Source organism: Neofelis nebulosa, chromosome 8 (assembly GCF_028018385.1).
Source record: "Neofelis nebulosa isolate mNeoNeb1 chromosome 8, mNeoNeb1.pri, whole genome shotgun sequence".
NCBI lineage: Eukaryota > Metazoa > Chordata > Mammalia > Carnivora > Felidae > Neofelis > Neofelis nebulosa.
The window spans coordinates 74,365,954-74,392,698 of record NC_080789.1 but is presented as its reverse complement, the minus strand read 5'-3'; the positions used below and the strand labels follow the sequence as shown (position 1 = coordinate 74,392,698).

General features: G+C 35.5%; 1 protein-coding gene across 1 annotated transcript in view; it reads left to right on the top strand.

Annotated features, from left to right (window-relative positions):
• The window catches only part of MUC19 (mucin 19, oligomeric), a 108,571-nt gene that overhangs the window by 4,537 nt on the left and 77,289 nt on the right, over window positions 1-26,745 (top strand). The window contains exons 6-27 of the mRNA XM_058682238.1: window positions 916-1,033; window positions 1,480-1,540; window positions 1,766-1,863; window positions 5,482-5,692; window positions 6,418-6,540; window positions 8,941-9,064; window positions 10,869-11,004; window positions 12,247-12,339; window positions 13,304-13,388; window positions 13,557-13,694; window positions 14,653-14,802; window positions 17,720-17,814; window positions 18,450-18,576; window positions 20,107-20,353; window positions 22,054-22,106; window positions 22,204-22,304; window positions 22,545-22,696; window positions 23,414-23,552; window positions 24,589-24,693; window positions 24,788-24,982; window positions 25,974-26,213; window positions 26,284-26,440. Coding sequence (XP_058538221.1) covers window positions 916-1,033; window positions 1,480-1,540; window positions 1,766-1,863; window positions 5,482-5,692; window positions 6,418-6,540; window positions 8,941-9,064; window positions 10,869-11,004; window positions 12,247-12,339; window positions 13,304-13,388; window positions 13,557-13,694; window positions 14,653-14,802; window positions 17,720-17,814; window positions 18,450-18,576; window positions 20,107-20,353; window positions 22,054-22,106; window positions 22,204-22,304; window positions 22,545-22,696; window positions 23,414-23,552; window positions 24,589-24,693; window positions 24,788-24,982; window positions 25,974-26,213; window positions 26,284-26,440 — 2,948 coding nt within the window. The remainder of the gene's footprint in view (window positions 1-915; window positions 1,034-1,479; window positions 1,541-1,765; window positions 1,864-5,481; window positions 5,693-6,417; window positions 6,541-8,940; window positions 9,065-10,868; window positions 11,005-12,246; window positions 12,340-13,303; window positions 13,389-13,556; window positions 13,695-14,652; window positions 14,803-17,719; window positions 17,815-18,449; window positions 18,577-20,106; window positions 20,354-22,053; window positions 22,107-22,203; window positions 22,305-22,544; window positions 22,697-23,413; window positions 23,553-24,588; window positions 24,694-24,787; window positions 24,983-25,973; window positions 26,214-26,283; window positions 26,441-26,745) is intronic.

The window sequence follows — 26,745 nt, the reverse complement described above, 5'->3', positions numbered from 1 at the left end:
CTGAGCAAAAAGAGGGGTGCCTGGGTGGCTCAGGTGGCTAGGCATCTGCCTTCAGCTCAGGTCATGATCTCCTGGTTCCGAGGTTCAAGCCCTGTATCAGGCTCTGTGCTGACAGCTCAGAGCCTGGAGCCTGCTTCCGATGCTATGTCTCACTCTCTCTCTGCACTACCCCTGCTCACGCTTGGTCTCTCTATCTCTCTCAAAAGTAAATGAACATTAAAAAGATTTACAGTAACCTGAGCAAAAAGAGAAGAGATTGACTAGGAAAAGACGATACTCTTTTCCTATTTTGGTGCTCACATTCATTATATTAAACTATTGGACAGGAGTCTGACAGAAGATTTTGTTATATGTAGAATTGTAAGATACTATATTTATTCCTATAACATGGTGGGGACAAACAACTAGTTTTGTTGTTTCACTATTTTGAGTACTTAGATTTGGAACAACATGCATATTCAACACATCTGTTAATAGAGTATTTCAATTTTCATTTGTATGTTTGTTGTTAAAAATATGAGATTTTTCAATAGATTAAATTTAGGTCATTGTTTTTAGAAGTAGCAATTCATATTTGGAAGGGTGTAATATTTGAATAGTTTTCAGGATAAGAAGTTGAGACATGATATTCTCCTTGTGAACATTTCAAATTATTTGATCATTTATTCCTTACACTGCACCAGTTTCTTCTTTTTAATTTCTCCAAAGCCCCAAAGATTTATTCATTGTTCTTTAAAAGTCTTTCAAAAATTGGAAAAACAAAGCCATTGTGTCTCTTCTGAAATGGTAGGAAAAACAAAGCTGCAATATTTACTAGCCAGTATTATATTTGAGATACTAAATATAGAACATGAATTATTAGAAAAACATATACTATTCTTACCCTTATGTGTACTTGTGCTTTAAACTTTTCAGTGTACAGATGCCATATAACAATAAATTGATACACATTAAAAAATATGGAGAACATAATGTCCTGAATAGCCGCAGAGGAATCATGTCTTTAATGTGGGACAAAAATAACAAACTCTCAGTAAGTCTGTCTCTGATTTTCTTACATTCTTGGGCCTTTTGTTCTTTGCTTTCAGTTACGAAAAGAATACATTATAAGGAAAATAAGAGCTAACGTTTACTGAGAAATCTCTATATATTATTCACGTGCTAAGCATTATCTTATTTAATATTTAAAATACATTGAAGTACATACTGTTATTAATCTTATTTTATAGGTGATAGAACTCAGGAAATTCAGGCTAATAAAAGTTAAATTATCTACCCAAAGACACATAGTAAGAGATGGAGTCAGGAAATTTCCAACTTCTAGATCCTGGTCATTTAAAAAACGTCCTATAGTACTTCCTAAGTAACCAGCTTAGATAGAATTGAAAATGAATAGACACTGTCCTTTGGTTTGGTTAAATTACATTTTGAGGTATTTTCAATATTTTATAAACATGTACATGTAATTTTTTTTAAAAGCTTACTCTTCACAAGAAATATCCAACTTGTGGTCTCTGTGGTAACTTCAACAGCACTCCAGGTAAGATTTCAATGCATTAGGTCTAAGAAAATTTCTTCCTGAAAGAAAATTAGAAAATAATTACTCACATTTGGATAAATCTAACAGAAATTTGCATTTGTATAAAGAATAAGAAATCATTAAAATAAAACAAAATTTATGTTGTCAACTTAGCTATATTTAGCTTGAAAATAATGTATATGTACATAATGAATCTCTTGAACTAAGCCTTGTTTTCATTTTCAGGAGATGATATCAATGAACACATTGCCAATAGTAAAATTCCTGGTGATTGTCCCAAAGCTGTTAGTAAAACCTATGATGTTTGTGAAGATGGCGTGCAGGTAAGAGATTTATATTTCACCTAGCAGCAAATTTCAGCACTATTTCCCTTTGTTTCAATTTAGATACCCAACATCCTCTTCTAAGCATTCATGCCTTATTCTTGGAATTGTGCAACTACTTTTTCTCTAATGTCCTTATAGTCTATTTCTCAGCTTTAGTTTAGCTGTAGATGCTAAAATAAGTTTTTTCCTAAAACATTATGATATTTACTATATATTAGTGTAAAATTCTGATTTTTTTGCACAGAGTTTTAGTTTGTCTGTAAACTGACATGCTTCACCTCTCCATTAAGTCTGCTGATGGATATTGATGGGCTCTTATGCTGTGGAAATCCATGTCCTGTGTCCCTAAAAACTACTTTCTGTTCTCCCTTACTTTTGCCCCAGATAGCCAATCTGAATTGTCATACTTTGTATACTTTGCTTTCTTTTTGAAAGAGTTATATGTAATTATTTTGACTACAATACTTGAAAATAGCCCTCTCTGAATTTTCTGCACTTTTGTAGTTCTGTCACATTGAATTTGATAGGTTGCATCCGTCTATCTATCTATCTATCTATCTATCTATCTATCTATCATCTATTTATTGAGAGAGCACATGTGCACACATGTGTGCACGTATGTGAGGGGGCAGACAGAAGGAGAGGGAGAGAGAATCTTAAGTAGGCTCCACACTCAGTGTGAAGCTAGAGGACATAGGACTCCATTTCACAAATGCGAGATCATGACCTGAGCTGAAATCAAGAGTCAGACATTTAAATGGCAGAGCAACCCGGGTGTCCCCTGTTGTTGTTGTGTTATTGTTGTTTAGGATAGGTTGCATTATTTTTTAATATTTTCTTCTTTGTAGTATTCATTTATTACCTTTCATTTATTTTTTTAATTTTTTAATGTTTATTTTTGTTTTTTGTTTTTTGTTTTTTTTCAATATATGAAGTTTATTGTCAAATTGGTTTCCATACAACACCCAGTGCTCATCCCAAAAGGTGCCCTCCTCAATATTCATCTCCCACCCCCCATCAACCCTCAGTTTGTTCTCAGTTTTTACGAGTCTCTTATGCTTTGGCTCTCTTCCACTCTAACCTCTTTTTTTTTTTTTTCCTTCCCCTCCCCCATGGGTTTCTGTTAAGTTTCTCAGGATCCACATAAGAGTGAAAACATATGGTATCTGTCTTTCTCTGTATGGCTTATTTCACTTAGCATCACACTCTCTAGTTCCATCCACGTTGCTACAAAAGGCCATATTTCATTCTTTCTCATTGCCACGTAGTATTCCATTGTGTATATAAACCACAATTTCTTTATCCATTCATCAGTTGATGGACATTTAGGCTCTTTCCATAATTTGGCTATTGTTGAGAGTGCTGCTATAAACATTGGGGTACAAGTGCCCCTATGCATCAGTACTCCTGTATCCCTTGGGTAAATTCCTAGCAGTGCTATTGCTGGGTCATAGGGTAGGTCTATTTTTAATTTTTTGAGGAACCTCCACACTGTTTTCCAGAGTGGCTGCACCAATTTACATCCCCACCAACAGTGCAAGAGGGTTCCCATTTCTCCACCTCCTCTCCAGCATCTACAGTCTCCTGATTTGTTCATTTTGGCCACTCTGACTGGCGTGAGGTGATATCTGAGTGTGGTTTTGATTTGTATTTCCCTGATGAGGAGCGATGTTGAGCATCTTTTCATGTGCCTGTTGGCCATCCAGATGTCTTCTTTAGAGAAGTGTCTATTCATGTTCTCTGCCCATTTCTTCACTGGGTTATTTGTTTTTCAGGTGTGGAGTTTGGTGAGCTCTTTATAGATTTTGGATACTAGCACTTTGTCCGATATGTCATTTGCAAATATCTTTTCCCATTCCATTGGTTGCCTTTTAGTTTTGTTGGTTGTTTCCTTTGCTGTGCAGAAGATTTTTATCTTGATAAGGTCCCAGTAGTTCATTTTTGCTCTTAATTCCCTTGCCTTTGGGGATGTGTCAAGTAAGAGATTGCTACGGCTGAGGTCAGAGAGGTCTTTTCCTGCTTTCTCCTCTAGGGTTTTGATGGTTTCCTGTCTCACATTCAGGTCCTTTAGGATAGGTTGCATTTATTTTATGACTGAATAAATGTTCACATATTCCTGTTTCAATCTAGAACAAAATTTTCCAGATCAAGATGTATGGATAGAATGGATAGAAGAGACTTTTTGTTTTCTCGACAATGGATGTTGCATTTCTAACCATCTTGTTACCTTCTAGCAAAGCAAATTAAGCCATGACATTCTGTATCATCTGCTGTCTTTCTTGTGAAACCCTCTTTGGTTTTCAGTTAGAATTGCCTTCTCTTTTTCCTCTGTTACCCTATGCTACTCCTTACTACTTATGATAAGATACCATCCACAAAAATTTCCCATGTTTTTATGTTCCCTGTAAGATTATGCATTCTATGATGGGACAAGACTTATGTTTTATCTGTTGTGGTAGTTGCACAATGTATAAGAACTTATTCCTGGTTGCTCAAAAATGTCAGTTCAGTGATTATATAAATTTATATTAAAGCTAATGCAGGGGCTCCTGGGTGGCTCATTCGGTTAAGCCTCTAATGCTTGGTTTTAGCTCAGGTCATGATCTCATGGTTCATGAGATTGAGCTGTGCATTGGGCCCTGTGCTGACAGTGCAGAGCCTGCTTGGGATTCTCACTTTCCTTCTCTCTGCCCCTTCCCCACTCATGCTGTCTCTATGTCTCTCAAAATAAATACACATTACAAAGCTAATGCATATTTATTAAAGACCTGCTACATGCAAGATATTGTGGTAAGTCAAGAGGATGCAAAGTTCTATTTTTTACTCTAAAGGAACCTGTAATTTAGTGATAAAACTATACAAAAATAATAAATGAAAATCAATCCTTGAAGATTTTATTTCACTTAATCTTATACCTAACCTGGAGAATGTTATCAGTTGTCTTAGGCTTAATTGGTACAAATTATACATTTGCTTAACAGTGGTTTTTATATTTCTCTGTTACAAACATGTTAAGATAGAAAACAGCTATGTGGTAGTTAAAAAATGTAGACATTTAAATATTTTTGGGTTCAATAATATATGTGTTTACTTTCTTAACCAACATGAGAACAAATATGTTGTCTCTGGAGCCAACTCACATGGCCCCCACTAAGAAAGCACACATTCACTCTATTTTACTGCCATGGTTGCTCATCAAATATAAGAAGATTAATAGATAAAGGGCCAATGTCCCTTCTGTCTATTGTGGTGTCAGTCATTTACCATCCCACTCTCTGGCATCAACAATCTTTATTTTTTCTCACCCTTCCGTTTTCTCAAGTTGTAAACTTCATGTCACCTTTAGAGAAGTTCTGGTTGAGTGTAGGTACAACAATTTTTGAAGCTGTTGTACAACAATCCAAAATGCCAGAAGTGAAGTGTTCTTTTAGGAGTCACTGTACCGAGTATAATACTTTAAATACTCTCCATTTCAACCAGCAGTCAACAACTCTTCCTGCCAAAGCTACAGGTTATCATGCAGAATCAAACATATCTGAATTTATCTTTTCCTAAATGTTTATTTGATTGTCCATTTTTTAATGTTTCAATAAAACTTCATGCTTTATTTTGTAGCACTGTGACAAAATTATTGGAACTTACTTTGAGAAATGTAGAAAGGTCACCACTTTATCCAATGACTACAGAATGATCTGCATTGATGAGTACTGCCAAAATAGAGACAAAAATTCTACGTGTGACACTTACACAGAATTGTCCCGCCTCTGTGCCTCAGATGGTCCCGGCCCCTACGTATCCTGGCGAGATGATTCTGATGTGGTTTGCGGTAGGTTTTAAATTGTATTGCAGATTCCAAGCCAGAAAGTGTCTATAGCACTTTAAAATTGAGCTATATTTCAAAGTAATCTTTTCAAATGACTGTAAGCCCTGAAAGGGATCTTAGAGATGTTAGAGTCCTATCTCTCACAGGTACTTGTGAGGAAACTGAGACCTGTATTGGTGAAGTGACTTGCCGTAAGTTGCACTGCTTTGTGTTAAGATCTCAGTTAGGAAATTTATAGTCTTTACAATTAGTAAAAGTTACTGGGAAAAATGAGAAATTCTGTAAAAATTGAAAATAGTAAGTGGAAAAGTTATCAAAAGTATATTGATTAGTACTATGATTTCCTTTCAAAAAATTAATAAAACATAGAGATGAGTTTCACACAAATATAAATATACTTTCAACCTATGTTTAGCTAAATCCTTAGAAGTTAAAATATGAGTAGAATATCAATTCCAAAGTAAGATGCAATGATATATATAAGTAAATTTCCTCCTAATTTTTGTCTTTGCTTTTTTATTTTTTCTCCAGATTAAATATTGTATCATAAAATAATGCATGAAAAATTGGCAAAATTTAGTTGTGCTGAATATTTTTAAAGACTGACTCATATCTTGAACATTAGACTCAAAGAAGCTCATTTGAAAAGATCTCCATTAAAGTATTATCTATTTATCACATTCATTTCCCTCTAATTTCCATGTATACCTATATCTGTATTTCTCTAGAAAAACCTAGATGCCCAGAAAAACATATCTACAAAGAATGTGGTCCCTCAAACCCTGCAACTTGTTCTAATGTGGTTCCTTTTCAAGACAGTGAATGTGTGAGTGGCTGCACCTGCCCAGAAGGTAATACACCCTATGAGAGTATTTACACTGAAACAACTGAAAACAGTGCTTCTAGTATGGTGGGTCTTATTTCTTTCTTTCTTTTTTTTTTAATAATACAAAGTTTTATTTATTTATTTATTTATTTAAAATTTATATTTATTTATTTAATATATGAAATTTACTGTCAAATTGGTTTCCATACAATACCCAGTGCTCATCCCAAAAGGTGCCCTCCTCAATACCCATCACTCACCCTGCCCTCCCTCCCACCCCCCATCAACCCTCAGTTTGTTCTCAGTTTTTAACAGTCTCTTATGCTTTGGCTCTCTCCCACTATAACCTTTTTTTTTTTCTTCCCCTCCCCCATGGGTTTCTGTTACGTTTCTCAGGATCCACATAAGAGTGAACACATATGGTATCTGTCTTTCTCTGTATGGCTTATTTCACTTAGCATCACACTCTCTAGTTCCATCCACGTTGCTACAAAAGGCCATATTTCATTCTTTCTCATTGCCACGTAGTATTCCATTGTGTATATAAACCACAATTTCTTTATCCATTCATCAGTTGATGGACATTTAGGCTCTTTCCATAATTTGGCTATTGTTGAGAGTGCTGCTATAAACATTGGGGTACAAGTGCCCCTATGCATCAGTACTCCTGTATCCCTTGGGTAAATTCCTAGCAGTGCTATTTCTGGGTCATAGGGTCGGTCTATTTTTAATTTTCTGAGGAACCTCCACACTGCTTTCCAGAGCAGCTGCACCAATTTGCATTCCCACCAACAGTGCAAGAGGGTTCCCGTTTCTCCACATCCTCTCCAGCATCTACAGTCTCCTGATTTCTTCATTTTGGCCACTCTGACTGGCGTGAGGTGATATCTGAGTGTGGTTTTGATTTGTATTTCCCTGATGAGGAGCGACGTTGAACATCTTTTCATGTGCCTGTTGGCCATCTGGATGTCTTCTTTAGAGAAGTGTCTATTCATGTTCTCTGCCCATTTCTTCACTGGGTTATTTGTTTTTCGGGTGTGGAGTTTGGTGAGCTCTTTATAGATTTTGGATACTAGCCCTTTTTCTGATATGTCATTTGCAAATATCTTTTCCCATTCCGTTGGTTGCCTTTTAGTTTTGTTGGTTGTTTCCTTTGCTGTGCAGAGGCTTTTTATCTTCATAAGGTCCCAGTAATTCACTTTTGCTTTTAATTCCCTTGCCTTTGGGGATGTGTTGAGTAAGAGATTGCTACGGCTGAGGTCAGAGAGGTCATTCCCTGCTCATGGATTGGAAGAATAAATATTGTCAAAATGTCAATACTACCCAAAGCTATCTACACATTCAATGCAATCCCAATCAAAATTGTACCAGCATTCTTCTCGAAACTAGAACAAGCAATCCTAAAATTCATATGGAACCACAAAAGACCCCGAATAGCCAAAGTAATTTTGAAGAAGAAGACCAAAGCAGGAGGCATCACAATCCCAGACTTTAGCCTCTACTACAAAGCTGTCATCATCAAGACAGCATGGTATTGGCATAAAAACAGACACATAGACCAATGGAATAGAATAGAAACCCCAGAACTAGACCCACAAGCGTATGGCCAACTCATCTTTGACAAAGCAGGAAAGAACATCCAATGGAAAAAAGACAGTCTCTTTAACAAATGGTGCTGGGAGAACTGGACAGCAACATGCAGAAGGTTGAAACTAGACCACTTTCTCACACCATTCACAAAAATAAACTCAAAATGGATAAAGGACCTGAATGTGAGACAGGAAACCATCAAAACCTTAGAGGAGAAAGCTGGTGGGTCTTATTTCTAACTAGATATTTAATGAAATCATCTATTCATAATCCATCCTTCTAGCAAACTGCAGAAGAGGGCAAGAGAGAGACTTACAAAGTTAATGTGTATGTCTATGTCTATGGTACCTAAGGGCCATGGTGCTCCACAGATCATCCTCTAGTCTTATATTGGGCTCAGTAGAAATACTCTATGGCTCAGTAAATTATACTCTTGCCAGTTCTCAAACTGGAGTAATTGCTTAAATGGAACTTACCATTTCAAGTGGATGTTTACACTTGAAGGAACTAGTTCAGGAGCACCTGGGTGGCTCAGTCAGTTAAGCGTCAGACTTAGGTTCAGATCATAATCCCACAGTTGTGGGTTTGAGACCTGAGTCTTGCACTGAGCTCTGTGCTGATGGCTCAGAGCCCGGAGCCTGCCTCGGATTCTGTGTTTCCCTCTCTCCACCCCTCCTCCACTCATGCTCCATCTCTCCCTGTCTTAAAAACAAATATACACTTAAAAAATTTATTAAAAAAAAACAACTAGCTCAAGAGTGATTTCACAATTCACTGCTTGAGAATTTACTGATGTTTATATAATTCTGAGATTAATACAATATATTTATTCCAGGTTACCTATTGGACGATATTGGAGAAAAAGGGAGATGTGTATTAAAGGCTAAATGTCCCTGTGAATCAAATGGAAAGATCTATCAGTCAGGAGAAGTCCGAGATGGTCCTTGTGGTTCTCAGTGGTATGTGCATGCTTTTTGCCCACATTTTATTAATAGCAAAATAATACTAATAGTTTAATCAATTTGAAATAATTCCTAAGTACACCCTTAAATTAAACTTTCCAGAAATAAAATGCAACCTCACTGTATTTTCTGTGTTCATATTTGCCTTTTATCTTTTAAGGAAAGTTTAGTGTGTTTTTAAAATAAAAGTATACACTTTCTATGTATCTTTAAAAGGTAATGCTTTTCACTAACTGAAATAGTGTTTCAAATAGTAAGCCAATTAGTGGTTGCAAATATAGAGCAAAGAATAATATGAGTATGGTTACAACAAGGAAACAATAATTGTGCAAAATGCCAAGAATATTTAATAAAATGTATAATCAGAAATAATCCAATACTTTTCAAATAATATTTATGAGGCTACATTGGTGAAGGCATGTTTAATCTTTATTTATATATTTTTATTTATGTATTATATATATTTATAATATTTATGGATATATTTAATGAGTGAATTTTAATGTGCCAAAAATTAGTGTGGACTATTTGAGTTCAGCAGCAATATGTTGATCAGAGAGAATTCCCCATTCCTCATTACAACTTTTCTCTGAAACTCCAAATTTGTGCAGAAGTCCAGAGGACTTTTCTAGAAATGTATTATGCCCTTGTAGGGAAATAATCTGACTCAATGAAAGCTAATCTATTATTGATATTATAATATGTTCTTTATAAATGAGAAATGTTCTTGTTAGTGTGGTCATAATGCATTAGTAATAATTGTATATAACAATAGCTATGATTTATTGAATATCTATGACAGTGCTATCCAGGAGAAATATCACGTGAGTCACAAATATGACCCACATATATAATTTAACACTTTTTAGTTGATGCATTTTTAAAAAGCAAAAAGAAAGAGGTAGAATGAATTTTAATTCTGTATTTTATATACCCAAAATACAGTATTATCATTTAAAAATGGGGGCGCCTGGGTGGCGCAGTCGGTTAAGCGTCCGGCTTCAGCCAGGTCACGATCTCGCGGTCCGTGAGTTCGAGCCCCGCGTCAGGCTCTGGGCCGATGGCTCGGAGCTGGAGCCTGTTTCCGATTCTGTGTCTCCCTCTCTCTCTGCCCCTCCCCCGTTCATGCTCTGTCTCTCTCTGTCCCAAAAATAAATAAAAAATGTTGAAAAAAAAATTTAAAAATGAAATTAGTATGCAAAGTTAATGAGAGATTTTATGATCTGTTTTTCAGATTAAGTCTTAGAAGTCTGTGTGTATTTTACGTTTACAGCAGATCTCAATCTGGATGAGTCACTTTCAAGTAATCAATAGCTATATGTGTCTATGCTATATTGAACACTGCAGGTCTACAGTGTGGCATTTAGCAGGTGTCTTAGTACTAGTAGTGAAATGGGTTCCATTTAAACAAACCTGAAATCCAGTTTGAAAGTTTTCATATGTTTAATTCAGGCCGAAGCTATTATTTTAGTTCATGGAATTCAAGTCTTTAAAAAAAACAGGATGCCACCATCCATGAGACATTTGATCAGAGTTGAGATGTTGAGTGGGAAACAAAGGTGGTCTAATAGGGGCTCCTGGCTGGCTCTGTTTGAAGACATGTGACTCTTGATCTTGGGGTCATGAGTTCGAACCCCATGTTGGGTTGTAGAGATTACTTAAAAACTTAAAAAAAAGATGGTCTAATAAAACTTAAGTAAATGTCTTAGTTTAAATTTTGATTTTTAATGTTGGCATATTTATTTTGGCCATAGAGAAAACACAGCTGATGACCTTTAATGTAACCATTGCATTTTACCAGCACATGCCAAGAAGCAAAGTGGTCTTGCACTGAAGCATTATGTCCTGGAAGATGTAAGGTGGAAGGAAGTTCAATCACCACCTTTGACGGTGTTAAATATAACCATCCTGGAAACTGTCATTTCTTGGCCATCCACGTACGTAATAGCCTGGAACAGTTGAGAAAACTGATGCACGTGCCAAGCTGTTTTTCATCCAATTTAAAACACAATGTTCACTTCAAATTACTATTTAAAAAATAAATAACAAGCAGCCCTTCAATTATTTGTTACATATTTTGGTATCTGTTTTCTGTCACATGTTGACATTGACCATAAGTATTACCTGCACTTCTTAGAAATTCCTTGCTAAACAAACCAACAAACCCCAAAATTCCCTTCATCACTAATAATTTTCTAAGTACACTGGAAAAATATTTTCTTCTACTTTTCTTTGCATGTTTTCACTAGTGCCTCAATTGAAGCTATCTTTTATGTTCCATGAAACATCTTCCTTTTTCATAGTTACGCCTTTACATTTATTTTTAGTTTTTATAATATAATATCCCTAGTATGATAGAAGCTATCCTGACTTTTAAATCCTGTTCAGTACTAAAATTTTAAGTAATCTGGATTTCAATAAAAGGGGAATTCCATCTTGTATCTTGTGCCTATAGCCAGCCTGAAAATATAATTTTGTTTAATCTTTTGGTAAGGAACCAAGATGAGCAGAATTTGTGACTCCTAAAGTGAGAGGGATGGCTCAAGTCCAGTAGTCTGAACAATTCTGTCCTGGCTACTAAAAGATCATTTTCCAAATCTTTCTTCCTTTTATGCTCCTCACATAATCTGTGAGGGTGGGGGACGGGCAAACTGAAAGGGAAATAACACCAAAATATGTGGAATATTTGCTTCTCCTATATTAGATTCCTAGATCATGCGGAGAGAACTGGAAGTCAATGTTTGACATGACTTATATTATGGTTTTACAAATTAAATACCTTTCACATTGGGTTAAACAGACATTGTGGATTGTCCAGAGAATAAACAAGCTATGTCATCTCTAATTCCTATTCGTCTCTGCAATGCAGCACATTCCCTTGGAGGAGATAACAAAAAGTAAAGATAAAAGAAAAAAATGAGGACTATGAAAACCCACCAATCAGACTATAATAACCCACCAATCAGATATAGTTTATGGAAGATACTTGGACCTTCTGTAAAGTGGCCATTTCTACACTTCCCATGGACTGAACGAGGTTTTACTTTCAGAGCAGACAGATTATATGTAGGAATTGTACATGTTTTAAATGCAAACATGCATTGTGAATGAATCATGCAGTAATAGCATATAATCAATGACATTTAATAAATATATCAATGAAATGCGTTTTTTAACAGGATAAAGATTGGTCTATTAGCGTTGAACTTCGTCCCTGTCCAAATGGTCAGTCAGGAACGTGCTTAAATAGTGTTACACTCCTCTTGAATTCGGTGAGTAGTCTACTCCCTAAAGTTTATCCAGAGCAAAATAAAATCAATTACTTCACAAATTCAGAATTTTTGTGGTAGAAGAGAGGCTTTACTCTGTAAATTGAAATAACAAGTGATATTGTACAGAAAATTGATAATGTCCCTGGAAGAGGTAGATACTTCTAAGGATCCTTAAGTACATAAAAGTTATCATACGTATACAACTAATGCACTAATTACAGATCAACTAATGTGATTATTAAATTATTAAATTCTGTGGGCCATTTAAAAGGCAATTATATTTGTTTAGAATTTCATGTATTTGGAAGTGACATTGTAAAAGGAAATAGACCTAAATGGTGAGGGAGGACATTGAGACTTGCCTTTGGTACTTAGAAGGCTTTTGACATTTAGAAATTTAAGTTATCTTCTTGAGTTTCAGTTTCCTCATCTACAAATTAGGGATGGAAGTTCCTTACAATCCTTCTCAAAGAATTGGTATAAGAAGCAATGAAAAAACATATGAGGAGTGCTTAAAAAATGTTCTATATTTTAGATATTAAAAACTAATTTAAGGAGTGCCTGGGTGGCTCAGTCAGTTCAGCATCCAACTTCGGCTCAGGCCATGATCTCCCCGTTCGTGGGTTCAAGACCTGAGTCAGGCTCTGTGCTAACAGCTCAGAGCCTGGAGCCTGCTTCAGATTCTGTGTCTCCCTATCTCTCTGTCCCTCCCCCGTTAGCACTCTGTATCTGTTTTTATTATTAGTAAATGATAATTATTATTTATTTATCATCATCATAATAATTATATATAATAAAAATGTAATATTATTTTATTTGTATTTTATTTATTATTAAAATAATAAAATAAAATTAATCTAGTAAAATTAAACACTTTATGGCATAAAAATGAAGGTGCATATATTGCATTAAAATGAATTAGTATTACAAAATAACATGAACTAACAATTGTTTTAAATATCAGTCTATTTCAGTTGACAAATATATATTCAATAGAGATGGAACAGTCACAAATGATAAGATTAGAAATCAAGGTTATTATTATTCAGGTAAGTTTAATAAATCCACTTAAATGTAAGATGCATTCACTTATTCAATTTTTAAGGATATCAAATGTGTGTTTTTTAACACATATGAAAATATAAAACCATTTTAATGAATTAAAAATTGTTCACTATTTAAATTATTACTCTTAATGTTAATAACTATTTTAACAGACCAAATGCAGATCTTCAAAGCATCTTCCTCATACCTTCAAGTAGAAACAAACTTTCATGTAAAGATGCAGATACAGATTGTTCCTGTGATGCAATTATATGTTTCCATGCCACCCAACCAATTCACAGACACTGTAGGTAAGTCCCCTGGATATGTTTTTATTTCCAAGGTTCTAATGTTACTATCACTTATTTTAATTTTCAATTGTTTCTCAATTACTGACATTACGCCATAAAGCATTTTTACTTGATATTCCTTTCAATATTGCAGTCAGTTTCAACTTACAGTAAAGATGGTTTTATTTATTACAAGATCTATTCCTAAATGGTTTTCCACAAATTTAAGGTTTTTAAATTAAGGCATTTTAAAGTCAGGTTTGATAAGATAGGATATATATCACTTTGCTAATGTAGATTATCAGAGCTTTTGCCTGTAGAAGATGAAAATATTATACTTAGACATCTTTTGAATATCAAGTTTCAAACACAAACTACATTACAATTTGTCTTCCTGCTGATAGATCACATGTTCTTATCTTTCACTGCTGTTTTCTGTCATAGAAATCAGCTCCCACATAGTGTCATGGATGTCAGATAAAACAAAACAGTGGCAAATCCCACAGCTACTAATTTCAAAAGTCTAAGCTTTTGCACCATGTCTTTACTTGAAAAGGTGACTTTTTTATACGTAGGGAAAAAAATGTAATCCCTGGATCCAGATCAAATGCATATGTCCCTTAACATGATTCAACTCTCCACACTACAACTGAAAATGTGCAGTCCCAAACATCCTATTTGTAAGCATGTTTCCCCCCACCTTGTCAGAGGAGGTTAAGTAAGCTATAGTGACAAACAGGAAACACACAATATTTATGGAAAATAGTGTCTCAGTGCTCCTGGTATTTGAATAAAATGGGATATTAACCTGAAGTGTCATGAATTTTGCTTGTATGTGTAAAGACTAACCAAGACATACACGCTCAGGTAGCTTCTATGTGTTTTGATTTGAGTGAAGAACTGAATATGAGGTGAGACTATGAATCCAAAAAGGTGAGTAGGTGAGGAAATGTTAAAATTTGTTCTGTGCTCTATACAGGACTCTGTGGTTCCTACAACAACAGAGCAGAGGATGATTTCATATCAAGTCAGAATATATTGGAGAAAACGTCTCAGGCATTTGCTGATTCTTGGGAAATGATGCCCTGTCCTAAAGGAAACCCCACTTCGTGCATCAGTATAGAAAAAGGTATTGGTAATTGAACATTAAACTCTGTGATTAAATATTTGGTACTAGGAATTGTATACTTATTCTGTTAATAATATGAGACTCTCAGATAATCCTGCTTTTAGCTAGTGCTTGTTTTACTGTACCTGTTTTACAGGGAACAGCGGAGAAACAGTCTGGCTGGCTGAGAGCGCAACTAGAAAACACATCTTTCATTGGGGAGAGGGATCAACATATTTGTCTTTTTCTATACCCATTCTTTTCCTTCTTTGACAGTTTTCTCCATAGCTATAGAATAGTAGGGTTAGAGGAAATTTTACAGATCATTTCATTTATTATTCTTACCCTTTATTTTAGGCATGGAAATGATCATTGGTTGAAAAAATGAGACTCCCCCAAATTGCTCAGCTACTTAACAATAGAGCTGTAGCTAGATCCACATCTCCTAACTACTGCTATCATGTCTGTTGATTATACCAACCCCCAAATACAGATCTTACGAGGAGAACTTTACACTTGTAGGATTCAGCTCATGTTTTAGCTTACCGAAGATTTCCATAAATATTGGTTCCATTTATTCCCACAAACACTCATGAAGAGCACGGACGTAGTTGTTATCTCCATTAAGGTTGATGTTGATAATGGACTCCAGATAGAGTGTACTTAATAAGGGTTAAAGATGAATCTGTCACCCAAGTATTTTATTTTTATTTATTTAATTAAAATATTTTTATTGAATTACAGGTGACACCCAATGTTACGTTGATTTCAGGTGCACAGCATTGTGATTCTACGAGTCTATACAATATGTCATGCTTACCACAAGTGTAGCTACTGTCTGTCACCATACCATGTCATTACAACACAACGGATTACATCCCCTATACTGCACCTTTTATCCCTGGGACTTATGCATTCCATAACTACAAGTCTGTATCTCCCATTCCCCTTCACCCATTTTGCCCATCCCCCAATCTCCTTCCCCTCGGGCAAACATCAGTTTGTCCTCTGTATTTTATCGGTCTGTTTCTGATAATTCAAGTATTTTGAATCAAAGACTTGCTCTGATTTTTCCCATACTTAGTGTTGTTGATTTTAACAAATACTTTATGTTACTTCTTTCGTAAATAATGGAATTCAACGGAAAGTAAGTTAAAATATATTGTTTATATGTTAATCAGTTGTCTCTAAATTAATCTCCATATTTGAAGCACATGTCTGATCAGCTTTTGACAATATTTAAAAATTACAAAGCAATTTCTTTTGAAAGTTTCATCTACTTGTTTTGACTAATGAAAGGGGTTGATAGAAGCATTAACATCCACATGGTAATATGCATTTGAAGGTTCAATTTTCATGTTATTTTGTTTTGCAGGTGTTGCAATGAAAATAATTAAAATGAGAATAAATGAAAACAAATGTATATCTCATAAGAACCCAAGCCACTTTTTGTTAAGGAGACTATATTAACACTTTTGAGAGCTATATAAATTAACTGTTTCTATTTTCAATCTTTTGTATTTAACTTAAAATAAAATACAGAAAATGAAACTGCTGTAATAAGCTGTTAGTAATATTAACATAAAAAATGGTAATACCTGGTTACAAGTTTGTCAAAATTTTAGGAATAATTGGCCTCAATGTCCTTTTATTTTTATTTATTTTTTAAATGTTTATTTATTTATTTTTGAGAGAGAGCGAGAGCACAAGCAGGGGAGGAGCAGAGAGAGAGAGAGGGACACAGAATCCAAAGCAGTCTCCAGACTCAAACTCACAAATCATGAGATCAAAGTCAGATGCTTAACTGCCTGAGCGACCCAGGCACACCTAGAAACAATTGGCCTCAATGTCCTCTTAATAGATTCAGTCAGCTTCTTTATTGCATCCTGGTGACAGTAACTTTTAAAAGCCAATTGAAAGATGGTTAAAAAAAATTAGCAATCCTTCTTCTAGTCACTGACATCATCTTTAAGTATTTGCAAATCATTGAGCAAAGCATTTGTTACTCAGATGTTATTTTTGTGAACTTCATTTTCTGTTAATTTAATACAAGAAGTGATTTACGAAGCAACCAAATATCAATTCAGCCCGTAAAAAATAAAATGTGTGTTTGAATTGTTGATACTGCTTGTCCTAAAACTGACATGATTATTGTGGCAATGGGGCGAGGTGGTGCTGGTGTTGTGATGATTTCATTTACCCACTTGCTATGTACCTGAATAAATAATCTGGTTCCCTTAGTCCCATTTTTTTTTTGGTAGAAATTGCATTTTGCAAACAGGTTAACTGATTTAGTACAAATATATGAAGCTAATAAAGATTTTTCCACTTATTCCAGTTATGGAATAAGTAAGTCATTGGGTTGAAAGGAACAGCATAGGGAATATATTCAGTGGTATTGGTATTGGAATAGCATTGTATGGTGACAGATGGTAACTACACTTGTGAATGCAGCATAATGTATAGAGTTGTCCAATCCCTATGTTGTACACCTAAAACTAGAGTAATATTGTGTGTTTGTACTTCAATTTAAAAAAAGAAAGATTTTGCCTCTTAGTTTAAGGTGTTTCTGGTTATATCATGCTATTTTTGTATATATTGATAATAAGTTAGATATGTTCTAGCAAAAACATTTTACTGTTTAACTTTTTAAAGTTTATTTATTTTGTGGTGGCCGGGGGTTGGGGGTGCAGCGAGGGGCAGAGAGCAAGGGAGAGAGAGAATCCCAAGCAGGCTCCCTGCTCTGCTCAGAGCCTGATATGGGGCTCTATCTCATGATCCTGAGATCATGACCTGAAGCAGAATCAAGAGTTAAGCTCTTAACCAACTGAGCCACCCAGGTGCCCCGCAAAAACACTTTAAACACACAATCACACATTTTCAATTAAAAATTATGACATTACTGATACTAATTTTGAGTGCATTAAATTTCTTCCAGAAAGATATGCTGAAAAGCACTGTGGAATTCTTCTTGATTCAAGTGGGCCTTTTGCTTCCTGCCATCCAATTGTGAATCCTAAACTATATCATGAGGTATGTGAGGGTCTAAGATTAACAGCTCTTTTTGCAAACTATTCTGATAATATCAATAGAAGCCTGTAGACATTAAAATTTTTCAAATAACAGGCACTGTCAGTACATTAAGACATAGCTTTAAACTTAACATTATTCAGTTGTTAGATATACTAATTTAAAAAAACATTACTGGCAAATAAGTTGGAATGAGAAAAATCTTTTTTTTTAATATTTATTTATTTTTTTTTTGAGAGAGAGAGAGAGACAGAGCGTGAGCTGGGGAATGCAGAGAGATAGGGAAACAGGCCCTGAGTTGTCAGCACAGAGAACGATGTGGGGCTCGAACCCACGAACAATGAGCTCATGAACCGAGCTGAAGTTGGACACTTAACCTACTGAGCCACCCAGGCACCCCTGGAATGAGAAAAATCTTGAATAAATAAGTTCCTCTTTCTGAGTTTTCTAAGTTTGTGGAAAACTTAGTTAATAATTGATTTACTACTTTGCATATTTCAAAAGGAAGTATTTCCCAAAGTTCAAGACAGATTATTTTCAAGGAAGAGGAGTGGTTATAAACTGAATTAAGATACCCAGTTTACCTGTTCTTGTGAAAATTTTCATAAAGTAATATGCATTTATTTCTTACCTTAAAGGAATGCAAAAAATACACTTGCACTTGTGACAACAGTGAAGATTGTTTGTGCACGATTTTAGGCAACTATGTAAAAGCGTGTGCTGAGAAAGAAACATACATAGTGGAATGGAGAACTGGACTATGTGGTAAGCAGGACAGGGGCTTTAGATGACTCCCTTCTCACTTTTACTATAGTGTGTGTGTGTGTGTGTGTGTGTGTGTGTGTGTGTAGTTTAGAAACGTATTTACAAACTTGTACTTGGTTCTTTCAAAGATGATTTCCTGTTTTTTTTTTAAATATGTTTGAGTTATCCATGCAGTTTTACTTCTTGATTCTTTGATCTTGATTTAAATAAGAACAGAATATATACATATTTATATATTAACATGGGTTTCTGTTCAGTTATTATATGCTGAAATTTAATATTCCAACTCCTACTACATTTTGAAGTGTTAAATATTAGTGACATTTTTAAGAAAATAAAAATAACTAAATTAGAAGTTCAACTATCATATTTATTGAATCTTGCATTTTTTAAAACATATTTATTGTAGTATTTGAATATGACTTCAGAAAAATACTTGGCTTACCCAAAAAAAAGAAACCTTTATAGAAATACATGTCTTGTAGATCACAATACCTCATAGCTCATTTCCCATCAAAGGTCTGTCAAGTTCACTTCCGAAATTTCTCTCAAATACATTCGCATCTCTCCATCTCTATGGCCACCAACCTACTTCAAAAAAAAAACAAAAACCTCTTTTTTTTTTCTCCTGGGTTATATCAATTGCTTCCTTTAATATCCACTTTTTCTACAAAGAAGTCAGGATAATCTTTAAAGTAAAACCAACTAAAACTAACCTGATCGGGGCGCCTGGGTGACTCAGTCAGTTAAGCGACCAACTTCGGCTCAGGTCATGATCTCACGGTTCATGAGTTTGAGCCCGCGTTGGGCTGTGTGCTGATAGCTCAGAGCCGGGAGCCTGCTTCAGATTCTGTGTCTCCCTCTCTCTCCACCTCCCCTGCTCATGCTCTGTCTCTCTCTGTCTCTTAAAAAATAAATAAATGTTAAAAAAAATAAAAAAAAAAAACCTAACCTGATCATTTGATATTTCAGTCTAAAATGAGTCAATGGCTTCTCATTGCTCTAAGGCTAAAGAGCAAACTAAGAGGGCCCTGCAAGTTCTAATCACTGATTTTGTGTCTGGGCTTATACCTTCTACTCTTCTTGCTCTTTGAAAGAATTTCCCTGTCTTCTGACATAGGCTGTTCCCCAGGCATAGAATTACCTTTCTCTAGGAAGCTTTCCTGCTCTACATGGACTGCAAGCTCCCAGTTGTACATACTTAGAGCTTCCCATCTTGCTTCTTTATAGCACGTGCCACAATTGTCCTTTCCCCAGAAATATAAGTCACATGATAGCAGTGTATTTCCTATCTTGTTTATGGGCTTTATCCCCAGCAGAATATGTAAACATATAGTAGGGACTCAATATTGACTGCAAATAAAAAAAAGAATGAAAAATACGAGTGAACAGCAAGTAACTTTTTCTTGACTATTCATAACCTCAATTGTGAATAATTCACTATAATATCTATAAACATCAAGATGAAATAGAATTGCTACTTTTCCTGGATGAATACATATTTAATATTTTTTATTCCTATACCAACAGATCACTCTTGCCCAAGTGGCCTGGTTTTCAAGTACAATGTAAAAGCCTGCAATAGTTCTTGTCGATCATTGTCAGAGAGAGATAGGAGCTGTGATGTAGAAGATGTTCCAGTTGATGGATGCACTTGCCCTGATGGAATGTACCATAATAATGAAGAGAATTGTGTTCCAAAATCTCAGTGTGACTGCTACCTAAATGACGAGGTCATACAACCAGGCAAACTCATCCATATTGATGACAATAAATGGTATGGAAATTGCATATATACTTGTTATGACTTTGAAATCAGGGGACTGTCCTTTCCAGAGAAATAGACGTCTCCTAAAGTCTTCTTTAGACCTACCACATTTTTAAATTTGTATTTCTTATTAAAGTTAGTTATTGCTCCCTTTAACCTGATGTGCTCACTGCATCATAATGGCTCTAACTGATTTATTCTACTTTTGTTTGATTTCAAATACCAATATAAAAACATTCTAGCATGCCCTACATACAGAGATACAAAAATGATTTTATATTCAAACGATGCTTTCTAGTTGTCTCTCAGCAGTCACCATTCAACAAACACTTATTAAATAGATATTTGCCATGTTCCAGGCCTTGTGCTGAGGGCTAGAATTACAAAGATGAAGGAACATTGCCTTTGTCTCACAGAATGAGCAGGGTGCTCGCTTTTGCATGGTTTGTATACTATAATATGGTAGCAGAGCCAGTTAGTGCCTGAGCAGATAAGAAGAACTTTTCAGAGGAGACTAGCACTTGAATTTTACTAGGATTTGAAACTTTTTCCAGACAAAATTGGGGTAGGAAGAGAGATTTTCAATAGCGTAAACAGAACACACTAACATAGGAAATGCTTGAAAAGTATTGTGCATGTAGGTTCTCGTTGGGCTGGAAAGGATTGGGCTGGAAAAGTAGACTGTGGTCAGGCTGTACTCAAGAATTTGAACTAAGTTCCTGGGCAGCAGGAGAAGTTGAAGAATTGTGACTTTTTGTAATGGCTAAGGAGATTGTGATTCTGCACTTTTGGGCAAAGTAATTTATCTTTATCTTTAATTCCATAGGCAGAGGTAGCAATTCTTAACAATGTAGCTGTAAAAATGAAGTAGCCATTCCAAGAAATTTTGGATACACCTTCTCTCTTTTCTTTGGTTCCATGAAACTATCATTTAGAAATGGATGATTTTTCTTGGCCATTTAAAAGGAAAGCATAGGTAAAAAACTCTTTCTATTACAGCACACAAGACATTGGTTGGGGTTTGATCATGATACTTTCTCTGTAGATGTTGAGGAATCAGTAGGTAGATTACCTTTTTAGTGAAACCTGGGCTACCGCCTCCAAATTATGGTCTCTTTATCATTACCCTATTTCAGATCCCCATCACTACCATGATGGTTAAGTTGGCTGCTCTTTGCCCTGTCTCTGTGTCTCATATTTCTTGCACTACCTCTATAATGACTAACGTGAAGCATTCTGATTGTCCCACTTACTTGCTCAGGAGCTTTAATGGTGACAGTTGCCTGAAGAATAGATGTAAGCTTGCACGTCATTTAAGACCATCCAAAATCTGGCCCTGCCTTGCTTTTACCACTTCTCCATATCCTGCTTACTGCTTTCTATCCAAACAAGTCATTGGAACATACCTTGTTGTTTCCTGCATCACAGCTTTGTATCTTATGAGCAGTTATCTGTTGGATCTAATTCATCCATCAAGATACAGCCATCCTTTTCATGTGTTCTCTGATATCCATAGAACCTAGCTTGTATATTCCTTTAATATGCACAAGGCTGCATGTTATAACTGTGTGCGTGTTATTTCTGGGCAGTGTGCCTCATCCATCTACTTGGATAAAACTTGTGAATGAGGGGTAAAAGTTTCTCTAACAGTGTATTAAGAAGTTGTCATTGAAGTTTGATGTTTAAATGTAATTTTCTTCTATTTCCAGTGTCTGTCGGGATGGAATTCTTCTTTGCCAGACTCCCATTGATTTAACCCTACGTAAGTGTTGAAATCATAACTTAAGTTTACAATATCTACTTGGGTTCAACGAAGCACATCAAGAGGCCCTTGATTAACAACTTCCTTCATCCTGCAGAGAATTGTTCCGGAGGGACTGAATTTGTTGACTGCAGGGACCCGAAGGCACAGAGAAGAGTTGACAGTACCTGTAGCACTCGGAACATACCTAGTTTTGATGTAAGGAACATGGCTTTGCAGTTAAACTTTTTGAAACTTTTCATTGTGTCAGGATAGAAGCCAACCAAAACATCAGTGAAAAAGAATTCGAAGGTCATATTTATTGTGTGTTATTTTGACTTGTCAAATGTTGGCTCTAAATGGATACTTGGTATGTATTTATGCATGGTAAATGGATGCTGATAATGTGACATGTTACAGCAGCACCTGATGATGTATATTTTATATTTGTTCCCATAGGAGAACTTGCCTTGCAAACGTGGGTGCTACTGTCCAATTGGCATGGTTCGAAATTCTAAAGGAAACTGTATCTTTCCTGAAGACTGCCCATGTTCTTTTGGTGGACAGGAGTATGACCAGGGAAGTGTTACCTCGGTTGGCTGCAACAAATGGTGCATAATAAAGAATTACTATAGGGGTACCTGGGTGGCTCAGTTGGTTAAGCGACAACTCTTGGTTTTGGCTCAGGTCATGATCTTGCATTTTGTGGGTTTGAGTTCTGCTTGGGTTCTGTGCTGACAGTGTAGAGTCTGCTTGGAATTCTCTCTTTGTCCCTCTCTCTTTGCCTCTTTCTCCGTCTCTCTCAAAATCAATCAACTTTAAATTAAAACCTTAAAAAATAAAAGACTATTTCATATGTTTTGGATATTAGAAAGTATAGTCTGCTCTTATTTTATAGGAAAGAAGTCATACTTTGAGGTATTTGAAGAATAATGGTCAAATAGAGTTAAAATGCTATTTTTTAAATAGAAACTATTATTTTATTTTTTATTGAAGTATTGTTGACATACAATATTTTATTAGTTTTAGGTGTACAGCCTAGTGATTCAACAATTGTATACACTATGCAGCACTCACCACAATAAGTGTTGTTACCATCTGTTGCCATACGAAGTTATTACAATATTATTGACTATATTCTCTAGGCTATATTTTATGAAATAGAACCTTTATTTGACATTTTCTATGGTTAACATGATATAATGAAGACAACTGCCAAATTTAAGTCAATACAAAAGAAGACTTTGTGCTTCTTTACAAAAACAGTGTGAGAATGTGAATCTTGGCATAATATAATTACCTCACTCTATCATTTTTTTTTCTTTTAGTACTTGCATAAAAGGGTCTTGGAGCTGTACACACAATGAATGTCAAACCACCTGCCATATCTATGGGGAAGGTCATGTTAGAACTTTTGATGGAAAAAGTTACAGCTTTGATGGTCTCTGCCAGTATTCATTTCTTGAGGTAATTACTAGTGTGTTTTATCACAATTCTTCTATACTTAATAATTATTATTTATCTGCAGATGCTCTCTGGAGAATTTTATTCTCAAAATGTGAAATTTAAACAAATGGCCCCTTAAGTCTTTCTCAAAGACAGTGCAATATAACAGTATCATGCTGACTTGGGAGGCGGTAGGTCTAGATTTCAATCTTGGCTCTACCCTTTCACTGATGTGTGACTTTGGGCACATTCCTTAAGCCCTCTGTGTCTCCGTTTCCTTATCTATAAAATGGGGATGGAAACAGCTCCCTTGAAACCGAATTTGGGCAAATATTGGAGCACATACTAAGTGCTCAATGAATGCTAGATATTTAACAACAGTGGTATCAGCAACGACAGTTACCACTTTATGAGTGCTTCTTTGCCAAAGCAAATTGATTACATTTAATCACTGCAATACTCAAAGACTGATATTATTATTCCTATGATGCAGATGAAGAAATTGAGGCTTAGAGAGGTTAAGCAACATGAACTAAGTAGAAAATGTCGTATTCAAAACCAGATCTGTGTGATTCCAGAGTTCACACTTGTTACATGCTGCTAAGCTGCTTCCTAAAAATATCTAATTTCCTGAAATTTGGATTGTTTTATGCTTTAAATTTATATTGTTTTATATTTATGCACATTTCATAAAAATCGGTGAGGGGAAATAAACAACTTTATCTAGTTATGTACAGAGCCTAGAAATAAATCAATGATTATAAGCCATGTTATATAATTTAAATACTTATGTAATATGTCATAATTCTAAACTTTTATAAAATATTACAAAAGGACCGAGTGAAAGTAAATTAACTAGGTTGGATTCAGCCAGGGAGGGCTACCTCTCCATATATGCAGTTAAATTATTGTCTTCTGGACATTCCATAACACAGCATATGGTAATTTATTGAGTTTAAGGTATCACTGTCTAAGAATTCTTTGTCTGATGCAAATATTGTAATTGAGTTCCACGTCCCTGATATTTATAAAGTATTATGATAATTTACTTTTAAAGGATTATTGTGGTCGTGAAAATGGCACATTCCGTCTCTTAACTGAAAGCGTCCCATGCTGTGAAAATGGGCTTACATGCTCAAGAAAAATCATAGTTGCTTTTCAGGTATGGTACTGTTTCTCTTTATATATTTTTTCTCTCAGATTATGAGTGGCCAGATAAAACTGATGTTATCATAAGTCTGTCTTTTAATTTATAGGATCAGAATGTTGTTCTGCATGATGGGAAAGTAACAGCAGCCAAAACTACAGAAAGTAAGGAATGTGAAATCAATGGAAATACATATTCTGTACATACTGTTGGCCTGTACTTGATTCTGAAATTTTTGAATGGAATAACCATAATTTGGGACAAGAATACAAGAGTTTCTGTTATACTGGATCCACACTGGAATGTATGTATATCACTAATAAGTGATTAACGGGGAAACAAAATAATTTCTGTTTCTGAGAAGTAGAGACAATTCATCAGTGGAAAGTGAGAGAGTGGTAGTTTCTTTCATAGAATAAGCCTTCCACAACTGTTCAACATTATGATGAAATAAGAAATGTAATCAAAGATGATAGGACCTGGTGAAAACTAAATGCAATAAACCTGAAGCGTTCTAGTTTAACCATATTTGGTTACTTGAGATTATTGCATAATACAATTTTAAGGTAGCTGGTGAATATATAGAATTAAATATATTTCTTAGAACAAAAATTCTAAGAGCCTAAGAGTCTACTCACGTATGATTTGAAGCTAGTGAATATAATTATTTTTTAATAATTCTTAATGCATTTATCTTATTTGATACTAGATCATTTTGTGATATACGATATCTTGGGTTAAACAGTACCAGGATCTTATCCACAGATTTTAATTTCCTTCTAAAATTTGGAATTTAAAATGGATTTATGGTGGGGGCACCTGGCTGACTCGGTCAGCAGAGCATGTCAACTCTTGATTTCAGGGTTGTGAGTTTAAACAACATGTTGGGTATGGAGCCTACTTAAAAAAAAAGGGGGGCACCTGGGCGAGTCAGTGGCTTGAGTGTCTGACTCTTGATTTTGTCTCAGGTCATGATCTCATGGTCATGAGATGGAGCCCTGCATGGACTCTATGCTGAGTTGGAGCCTGCTTAAGACTGTCTCTCCCTCTCCCTGTGCCCCTCCCCCTGTCACGTGCTCTCTCTTCAAAAATAAAATAAAATACAAAATAAAATAAAATAAAATAAATAAAATAGATCTATGATACTATAAATGATCATAACATCTTTACGTTTCTGTCTCTGTATACCACTATAGTGCAACTCACTTGTTAATTTTCCCTTCTGATCTCATCTCTTCATGTATCTATATCCCTACTACAACCTACTTGTTAACTTCCCTTTCGGATCTCTACAGGGCAAAGTATGTGGTCTTTGTGGAAATAACAATGGTGATCTCAAGGATGATTTCACAACACGATATTCATCAGTAGCTGCTGGAGCACTGGAATTTGGAAATAGCTGGAAAACCAGTCAAGAATGTTCAGACACAGTAGCTCAAGCTTTCCCGTGTGACTCAAACCCGTACTGTAAGGTCTGGGCTGTGCGGAAATGTGAGATCATCCGGGACAGCACCTTCAGAGACTGCCACAGCAAGGTAGTATGGCTCTGAGAGCAGGGACCTGCACAGGCTTTGCTCCCAGAGACTCATGGGCCGTGTTCTCTAGGTGGACCCCAATGCCTACTATGATGCATGCATTGAAGAAGCCTGTGCATGTGACATGGAGGGGAAGTACCTGGGATTCTGCACAGCTGTGGCTATGTACGCAGAGGCGTGCAGTGCGGTTGGAGTCTGTGTCAGGTGGAGAAAACCAGAGCTCTGCCGTAAGTGAGGTCCATGTGTTGTTCTTATAAAAGGTAATTAGATAGCATTGTTTTGTTAGGTGATCAATCTTCTTTCCATATTTTCTATAAAATACATACTCTTGTGCCTAGAAAGTTTTCAAAACATGTTAATATGTTTTGAACATGAATGGGAAAAATCCCTATTTTTTAAAAGTATAGCACCTGGCACACTACATCAAATTCAGTTGGAGTTTCTGAAGTTCTTATAACGGGAGAAATTAAATACTGATGGAAAGTATCTCTTATTCATACTTAGATGAACAATGAATTGTTTACCTAACTTG